The sequence below is a fragment of the Centruroides sculpturatus genome, unplaced genomic scaffold, assembly GCF_000671375.1.
Source record: "Centruroides sculpturatus isolate CEXI.00-Female unplaced genomic scaffold, Cexi_2.0 scaffold1361, whole genome shotgun sequence".
NCBI classification, from domain to species: Eukaryota; Metazoa; Arthropoda; class Arachnida; order Scorpiones; family Buthidae; genus Centruroides; species Centruroides sculpturatus.
In genome coordinates, this window is record NW_019385676.1 from 197,207 (window position 1) to 207,273 (window position 10,067).

Consider the following 10,067-nt stretch of genomic DNA (forward strand, 5'->3'; position numbering starts at 1 on the left):
AATTGTCTTCTTCAATCTGAAATATGCGAAAAAGACGACGATTTGGTTACGCTGAATGGAAAGTGTAATATAAAAGTAGGTTTATTGTAAAATGTATATCGAATCATTTCGATTCAATTTACTGTAATTAAAGTTCTAAATGCTAACACTAAGTACTGTACATATCAACATATCACATTAAAAAAAGTAAAGAGATAGCAATAACAGTTACAACATCGAAAAATTGTTTATATTCTTTATTTAATTATATTTTCTCCAATTTTATGGATGCAGAAATTGATCTCTGCGAGTATTGTTTTACCGCCGATGACTTTTGTAAAAGAAACATAACAGGATTAAAAGGTACAGTAATTAAATGTATATATTATCATAGATTAGTTATACAATTAAATTTTAATCACATTAATTCTTTTGAAGGAAGAGCATAAACTTTTAGAATACTTTTTGGTTAATCCCAAGTAACAAAAAGCAACTCTGAAGAAAACAATTTTGGCTGTATGAATAATTTAGTAACAAACTTCACTCGACATTACACCCAATGAGACACACCACTATTAGAAATTTTAATAATTTAAATACAGATTTGTATTGCGCTTTCCGAGACATAGATTTTACTTGTTATACTTTAAAATTCTTACGATTAAAGTCTTTAAAGTTTGCATTTTTGAAGGAATAAAAAATTTGTCACACATTATGTACATATTTTATTAGCAGGAGAAAAAGAGAAAAAAAATTATAATTCAAAAAAAAAATGGACAAACCAAACGTGAAAAAATTTACTAAATTTATGACATATTTTTTACTCTCGTGAAAGAATGCTTGATACAGCATTTCAAACTTGAATTTTATACATAAATACGATTACTAATTTGATATTTTTGCTTTTTTTTTAGATTGCACTCTCGACAATATTACATATCATGGAACTTTTCCATTTACAAGATTTTATAAAGACGTTATATTTTCTTCAAGACAATTTGAAGAGGATTCCGAAGGCAGTTTGAAAATTTTGATAAAGGAAGAAGACAGGCCCATTTTAAAAGAATATAAATTACACAAAGACGAAAATTATGAATTGGTTAAGACAATTGCTTTACCTGACAGAACGAAAGATTTTGGATATATATACAATGGAAGTTATTACAGTCGACATCGTTACCAACACAAAGTCGTCAAATACAATTTTGAGACTGGGGAATCGACAACAGGAGAGAAACTCCGTCATATTCCAGGTTACGATGCCTTAGTATTCCGCTTAGACCAGAATTATATCTGGATATNGACAAATTTTTATATTCTCGTAAAAAAATGCTAGATACAGCATTTCAAACTTGAATTTTATACGTAAATGCGATTAATAATTTAATATTTTTTGTTCTTTTTTAGATTGCAGTCTCTTCAATATTACATATCATGGAACTTTTCCATTTAGAACATTTTATAAACACATTATATTTTCTTCAATACGATTTGAACAGGTTTCCGAAGGCAGTTTGAAAATTTTGATAAAGGAAGAAGGCAGGCCTATTATAAAAGAATATCAATTAAATAAAGACGGAAATTATGAATTGGATAAGACAATTGCTTTACCTGACAGAACGAAAGATTTTGGATATATATACAATGGAAGTTATTACAGTCGACATCGTTACCAACACAAAGTCGTCAAATACAATTTTGAGACTGGGGAATCGACAACAGGAGAGAAGCTCCGTCATATTCCAGCTTACGATNTATATATACAATGGAAGTTATTACAGTCGACATCGTTACCAACACAAAGTCGTCAAATACAATTTTGAGACTGGGGAATCGACAACAGGAGAGAAGCTCCGTCATATTCCAGCTTACGATGTCTTAGTATTCCACTTAGACCAGAATTATATCTGGATATTTAACTTAATAAATCTTACCTTGGATACTTATGAGGCTGTTCAAATCAATCCGGAAGATTTACAGGTTTTGTCGCAGCAAAATATCAAACCAAATTATTGTTTCATCAAATATCAATTCGTTGCTTTTGGCAAGGTTTATTGCCTTTATGATGGCGAGAAGTTGAAAGTTTATCTTTTGTCGGATTTTAACGAAAATAAAAATTCGCATATTACCGATAGTGAAGAAGTGTATACCGACAGAGAAGAAGAATTTCATATTATAAAACTGTTCTATAATTTTAAAGAAAGACAACTTTATCTAATTGATCGATCATATGTGACTAATAATTATACCATTCATAGTTACAAATTACGCTTCAATTGTCCATATGAAGAGTAAAAAGTTTCATCGTGTCATTCGTTATAATGATTCATTTCCTTATTAATTAATCTCCTTCAAATTATTTGAAGTGTCGAACAGTTTACATTTTTTAATAGTTTTGTATTACATTTCAATAAATGTTTTATTTTTTCTCGTGTGTCTGAATTACGAGACACCGAATGGGGCTACTAAATACGTTAAAGGGCATCAGACGTGTCGGACATTCGCGATAATTGTTGACAATTCTGGAAGATTAATTGTTGCATGTTGGGCATTAAAAAGTATTAAAATGTTTATCTTGTAATGCTTCCGAGAATGGCCTTTTTCATTCAATTGATATGATTTGAAAATCGTATCAATTCAATGAGAAAGGGCAGATCTCAGATCGTGTTTAATACATTTAAGAGAAGACAGATATTATATGTTTTTCACCTGTAGCCTGGAAGATTTCTAGTTCGTTTTCTAGATTATTGTAGTACTGTTGCTCTCTAGTATTCTTGATTTTTCTACTTCGACTGCTTTAATATAAACATCATAGCCCAATAATTCGGCAATTCGTTCGTCTTTAGTTAATTTAACAATCAGGTTATGAAGAAAAACTTCATTCATGCATACTTCACACTTATTCGTATTTTTGCCCAATTTGTACAACCTGGCATTACGCAGTTATTGAAGCTACTGGGCATGGTTATAAATTAAGGCAGCATAAGCACAATTATTCCTGATATTACAGGTAAAAAATTCTAATAGTCCTGCCACAAATAAGCTACGTATTGATTACTGACCATTTGTGACATGCCATAACGAGCAAAAATTAAAAACAAAAACTAATAAGTAGGTTCAAAATTAATAAATACAAATGTATTCTGATAGTTTATGAGTTAATTATTTTATTAAAGTTTATTATGACTTCTAAATACGTTACAATATCAGCTACATGCTGTAATATTTATACAGTAAAAATCTTTTTCTGTACATGTGATATTACCTTTCGGGTGAACATTTTCACCACTTTAAATTACATCTAGCTCACAACCCCTCTTGTTCAGTATTTACAAGTTTTAATTACATTATATACATATTGAGGGATTTGTGATAACATACAACTTTTTCCTCTACGCTTTTTAATATCTTATGTTTCGTTACATTTAAGTTTAATATTTTACATAGGCTTTACTAGTTGGACTCTTCTATATTTCATAAAAAATTAAAATACAGAGACTTATATATAATAGTATAACATTTTGAATTGTTGGGAGATTTTTAGACCGATATTCAACACTTACATATTTATTTATTATGAGAGGATTTACTCTCTCTTACATTTATGTAATTTATCTTGCAATACTGCACGATATAATTATCTTACTCGTTTTCTTTACTTTTATTTAGTAACAATTTTATTCTTTTATAATAACAGATATTAATATTTCAGGTATTATATTTATGAGTTAATTATACTTTCTATTTGCAAAAATAACCGCGTAAATATTATTATTATTATTAAGCAATTACAACAATTAGTTATCAGTGGTAATTGTTGCAAAGCAACGTTCTGAAATTTCTCTAACACTTTACAATGGCGTCTAGTGAAATACGCATTCGAAACCTACAAAAAGATGAAATCGTTGCTGCAGAAGATTACTTCGACAGAGTCATTACATACATCATGGAATACTTAATTACACGTCGAAGAAATTCAAAAGTTATTACAGTCGACCTCCCTAAACACAGTTGATTATTTTGTTTTATATGAATTCCATGTTTTACGAGTCACTTAGATTTTACAAATACGTTTGCCAGGCTGTGAACGGCTCACGTATTTGTAAAATATAATAAACATATTAGATTTTACAAATTCACATAAAACGAAATAATCTACAGTGTTATAGGGGGTCGACTGTACAATGCCATTTCCTATGGAAATCCTCAGACATTTCGTTGCCTGAATTTCTCGATTTTTTAAGGTTTTTCATGCCAGTTTCGTCAATTATGTTTCATGCTTTGTAGAAAGAGACGATCCGGGATTGACTTCTGTCACAAACGCTTTTCTTCTGTACGGAATGTGCAAGGCATGCGGGATAGAAAATTTACGACGAAAATGTAGAACATTAACTCATTTAGCAAATAACACTGCACAATCTGTGCTCCATTCACGATTTTTTGCGTGAAATCAACCTAGACATACAAGAAAGTATTCGGCATACACGAAGTGTTTAGCCGGCAGAAAAGAGTGTTAAGAGAAAGGGGAAGAAAAGAAAGAGAGAGAGGAGATAGACAGTAGAGAAAGGAAAGATTCCTCTGAACGGCGTACGTATGGCTACAGAACCCTCTATGTTTGATGTCGGCGTGCAGTTTTTAGGCTGCAAGGCCGTAGTTGCAATATTTTTATTCATATTTTTGACCGATCGCTATTCTTTCCCTCTTACAAGGGAAAGTAAAAAGTAACATTATTCAACAGAACAGAAATGAAGAAGGTACAGTTGACCTTCTCATATTATGAAAATGCAATAAATTACGTAAAATAATTAATGATTTAATCGTAAGTTGAGCAGAAGTTTTAGATTAATTTATTTGATATTATAAAATACAGTCGACCCTCCTATAAGATCATAGATACGTTCCTTTCTATAGAAATCCGATTTCTTACGAGTTTTTCCAATCACAGCCCGACACGTGTGAAATTTGCAGACTACGGCTGATTGAAAGGTTTTCTTCCATAAAATTTATCGATTCTAGACTAATCAGACTCAACATTTCCAAAATACGTATATATTTTTCGGAAATAGTCCGTATAAACTATGCTATAAACAAAAAATTGTAGGATTACTTACCGAGTGTGCACCATTCGACATTGCCATTGCTAAAGCTTGTTTTCGTCGCGAAGCAGCACACCAAACCACGGCCGATTTCTAAAAACTTATTTTTCTGCGAAAACTTCGTTGAACTTTGGATACATCATTAATATAAATAATTTTAATCGCCATAAGAAATGTTTCTTTCACAAGAAATGTATAAAATTACAGTACTGTATTAGACTTACGGTACCTAATTTACATACTGCACAGACGATAGTTAGCGTAAAATCTCCGTTGCGTGGCTCCGTTGCTAGACGGCGGAAATTATATATTTAATTATAATAAATTTACAATAAGTTAATATATAATTATATATACAGTATTTAATTTATATATAAGTATATGTACAGTACCTGATTTATATATAATTTATATAATACTGTCCAGACGATAGAAATCTCTCCGTAGCGTGGCGCTACGGACGGCGGGAAAGTAGTTCGGCTTCCCGATGACGTTTTACGTAATTATAGGAGTTTATTTATTTTTTTTTACGGATACCGTCACAAGTTTTTCGCAGTTTTATAGGAATCGTAATTATAGGAAACGTAATTACAGGGGTGTCTACTGTATGTGTATAAATGAGTAATATATTAATAAACAATGACAAGGAATAAATTTTAAAGTAGAATATTCTATTTGTTATTAAAATATTTCGATGACTTGAAATTATCTTTACATGTCATTTTAGACTGAAACACATGACAAATATGTTAGATTAAAATGAGAAAGAATTAATGTAGAATACTTCCAAATTTACTTGCTGGCCAATTTTTTTAGCGCTTGACCCAACCCATTCTACGTGTGATTGAAAATGTCCTCTTAGTAATTACAAGAATACAACATACAAAACGTAAAAAAAATTTTCACATCTATAAGAATAATTCGTGTTTAACGGTCTGTTAATTCAAATAATAAAACAGTTATTAAAACATAAATTTAAAAGAAATTTCACTATATTAACATATATAATTACTGTAACTAATTAACTAAAATGACACTGCACTAAATTTAAATTTAAAAAATTTTATCGTGAAGATCCTTATTCAGAGTTGCGGATACCCAACAACAACGTAGGTAAGCCTCTAAAACATTACGAGATTAGTGCTTTCACGAGTTTTCCTATTATCTTAATTTGTTTAAATATTCGGTACGATCTCAATGCAGATTTTCTTGAATCAATGCGGCTGTATGACGATACCCTGTAAGAAGTGATTAGCATGAATAAATGAAATACTGTTGTATAATTTTAGACTGTACTCGGACGTAAACAAATCAATCGAAAGTTTGGTTATTCTGAATAGTTATACAAAAAATATTTTGGCAAGTTTTTGCTTAAATATGCTTCGAGTATGTGAAATTTAGAACTGGAGCTGGCTTGACTACATTAATATGCCTACTGCAATATTCAGAACCATTAAGCTTAAAAATTCAAAATATGCATGCATGGATAAGGCTACGATAATAAACTAAATATGAAATGTGTCCATTCCGGTGTACCAAAGACGAAAATTAAACTCAAAATTCCAGAGCATTTATTGTTCATGCCATTTTTTAACCTTGTTGTCGGTGATGCAGCATCATTCTGCAAAAAACATTAATATTTTTTAATTGATTTTGAAGTCATTTATGTTAAAATCAAGACTTACTTACGGAATGAGTGGACAATACCAATTTTGATTTATATCTATTCAGTTTATTTAATGAACATTTGTGAAATCGGAAGTCGTAAGTTTCAGCTCACCTTGTGCAGGTTGTATCAAAATATGATACCAAGCCTGGATCCTGCTCACTCTCAGGGGTTATTTTCTAAATTGAGGGGAGACAGGGAAGATCTGTTAAGTCAGGTTCCTGACACCAGTTAGAATTATTAGACGTGTCCCTACTCGCGTTTACATATAAATAGGGCCCCTTTTCCTTAAAAGACCTCCCTGGAGGCATTCCCCCTTGGTAAATCGCCCAGGTGTTGCGTTATCATAATAAAAAAAAATAAATTATTAGGTTTCTAACATAAATCATTAACAGAAATTTTATCAAATAAATGTATTTATCACAAAATCTATAACAAAGTGAGCAATTAGAACAGTATGCATTATCGAAATCAGTTTTATTGAATTTTTGTCACCTGATTTTTGCGCAAAGTAGCACTCCCATATTATATTAATTGAAACTCGGTATACCATGTCTGCCTTTCTGTTGTGACAAATAGCAGAGAAGACGTGTAAAATACAGTAGATCCCACTATAAAACCGTTTCCTATAGTTATGATTCCTATAAAAATTGTGGCATTATCCGTAAACAACGGTAAAAATAACTCCTATAATACGTAAAACGGCATTGGGCAGCCGAACTACTTACCCGCCGTCCGTAGCGCCACGCTACGGAGAGATTTCTATCGTCTGGACAGTATTATATAAATTATATATAAATTAGGTACTGTACATATAATTATATATTAATTATATATAAATTAGGTACTGTATATATAATTATATATTAACNCATTCTGCAAAAAACATTAATATTTTTTAATTGATTTTGAAGTCATTTATGTTAAAATCAAGACTTACTTACGGAATGAGTGGACAATACCAATTTTGATTTATATCTATTCAGTTTATTTAATTAACATTTGTGAAATCGGAAGTCGTAAGTTTCAGCTCACCTTGTGCAGGTTGTATCAAAATATGATACCAAGCCTGGATCCTGCTCACTCTCAGGGGTTATTTTCTAAATTGAGGGAAGACAGGGAAGATCTGTTAAGTCAGGTTCCTGACACCAGTTAGAATTATTAGACGTGTCCCTACTCGCGTTTACATATAAATAGGGCCCCTTTTCCTTAAAAGACCTCCCTGGAGGCATTCCCCCTTGGTAAATCGCCCAGGTGTTGCGTTATCATAATAAAAAAAAATAAATTATTAGGTTTCTAACATAAATCATTAACAGAAATTTTATCAAATAAATGTATTTATCACAAAATCTATAACAAAGTGAGCAGTTAGAACAGTATGCATTATCGAAATCAGTTTTATTGAATTTTTGTCACCTGGTTTTTGCGCAAAGTAGCACTCCCATATTATATTTATTGAAACTCGGTATACCATGTCTGCCTTTCTGTTGTGAAAAATAGCAGAGAAGACGTGTAAAATATATACAATGGTATTTTCATAATAATAAATGTAGTTTAAATTGCATTTGTGTAGTGCGGTTTAAAATAATTTAAAAATATTTAATATGTAAAAATTATACTGTAATATAATTTTAATTTAAACTTAGAATTTATTTACGTTTATTCTTCGTGAGTTTGTAAATAAAAACATTTCTGTCATGTAGTTAATAATATTACATATCAGATAAAGGGTTTAATTAATTGGTTACATCTTAAAATTCAAATTGATATTGGAAGTTATTCTTCTAAATATATAGAAAGGAAGTTTGTCTAAAATTATCAATAAAATATATTAGACTAGATATGTGACGTGGAACTACTCTAAACGACGTTTATCGATGTATTAGCCTAGGAGAGCAGTTTGAGCAATGATATGTCACAAATAAAAGATTATAAGTGATTTATTGTAGAGAAAAAAAAATGTGAAGAAAAGTACAAATAAAGAAATTAAAGTAAACGAAATAATAAGTAAGAAAAGAATAATAAAATAAAATCAATTGGCATTTAAGCAGGAAAAGTCTTGGATAAATTGGAGTCACTCATTTGAGATTTGGTTCAGTCTCCACTGAGGGATCTGCGTTTGAAATATAACATCGGTGAGTTGCTTGACACGGCTTAAAAAAAACAGGTATTTGAAATAGTTACATAAACATTGAAAATTTCCGATGAGACAAGAGGAAGGAATTGAGCCGGTTTAATCTCAATGCAGGGTCCGTAGCTCGTATTCTGGTCTGCCTCAGACGTAATCCCGGTGTAAAACCACCTTGTCTCATTACGCTGACCCTCTGCAGAAAAACCGAATCGCTTGAGCGAAAGAAAAAATTTTTTTGTCTCTGCCAACTGTAAAGCCTACACGACAGTAGTGCTGTGGTCTCCACGTGAGGTATGCAAAACGATACTTGAAGGTACGCCAAGTTTCCTTAATATAACATAATATATTATGTTGTAGGGAGTACAAGGATGAAAGGTATCTTCTAAAATAAGTGGAAAGACCCCATTCGTCGTCTCTGTGACCAAACGGATCAATTGTTATCTAACGGCGCTTTGTAGAAAAATCATTGCCACTAATTGTGATATTCGGCTTAACAATGTTCAAAAATACTCAAATTTATAAAATTTGTAGTCTAAACTTATTGATAAAATCACTGCAAATAATGAAAAACTCAGTAAAACGCTTGAAATCAATGACTTTAATTAATTAAATTGCACGATCCAATAAAACTCTGACAACAAATTGTCAGAGTTTTATTGTTACGTCGCCACGAAAATTGATGGATTTTTCAGCAATTTTTTTCATTTTTCCGCCTCTCTGTCGCTGAAGAGACAGATTATAACAGAACGTTCCTTGCGTATACATTCGTGTTAACAGTAATATGTATTCAAAAATCTCGTGTTTCGTATCTGTGTAAAGATGAATAAAAATTTCAATTTTATGATGATCCTTTCTACCGAAAAAAGAATAGACTTGAAGTATAGTAACCTCCCTTTTATCTACCAATCTTTAAATACTGTAAAAAGCGCAAACCCAAACGGTTATTTAATGCACTTTGCTTGTAAGTTAAATCGTAAACTTTTCTAAAGTGAACTTCAAAAAAGATTCAAAAGAATCGAAAGAAATTTTCGTATCGTCGCATAATTCCCATAAGTTGTCCCATAAGTCATAATACCGTAAATACCGTTTAAGAATATAAATACAATAGACCTGCTATAACGCAGATTTCTATAACGCGGCGAAAAAATTGCGACAGTATTCGAATAAAGACGCTAAAAGGGACGCATAAAACGCG

At 31.2% G+C, this 10,067-nt stretch overlaps 1 protein-coding gene across 1 annotated transcript; it reads left to right on the forward strand.

The window, feature by feature from the left end:
* Positions 1–263: 263 nt before the first annotated feature.
* LOC111641115 lies at positions 264–2,274 on the forward strand. The gene is made up of 3 exons (XM_023387234.1): positions 264–342; positions 1,387–1,669; positions 1,791–2,274. Exons 1-3 carry the CDS (start codon positions 264–266, stop codon positions 2,272–2,274), a joined length of 846 nt encoding a protein of 281 aa, XP_023243002.1.
* The last annotated feature ends 7,793 nt before the right edge of the window (positions 2,275–10,067 follow it).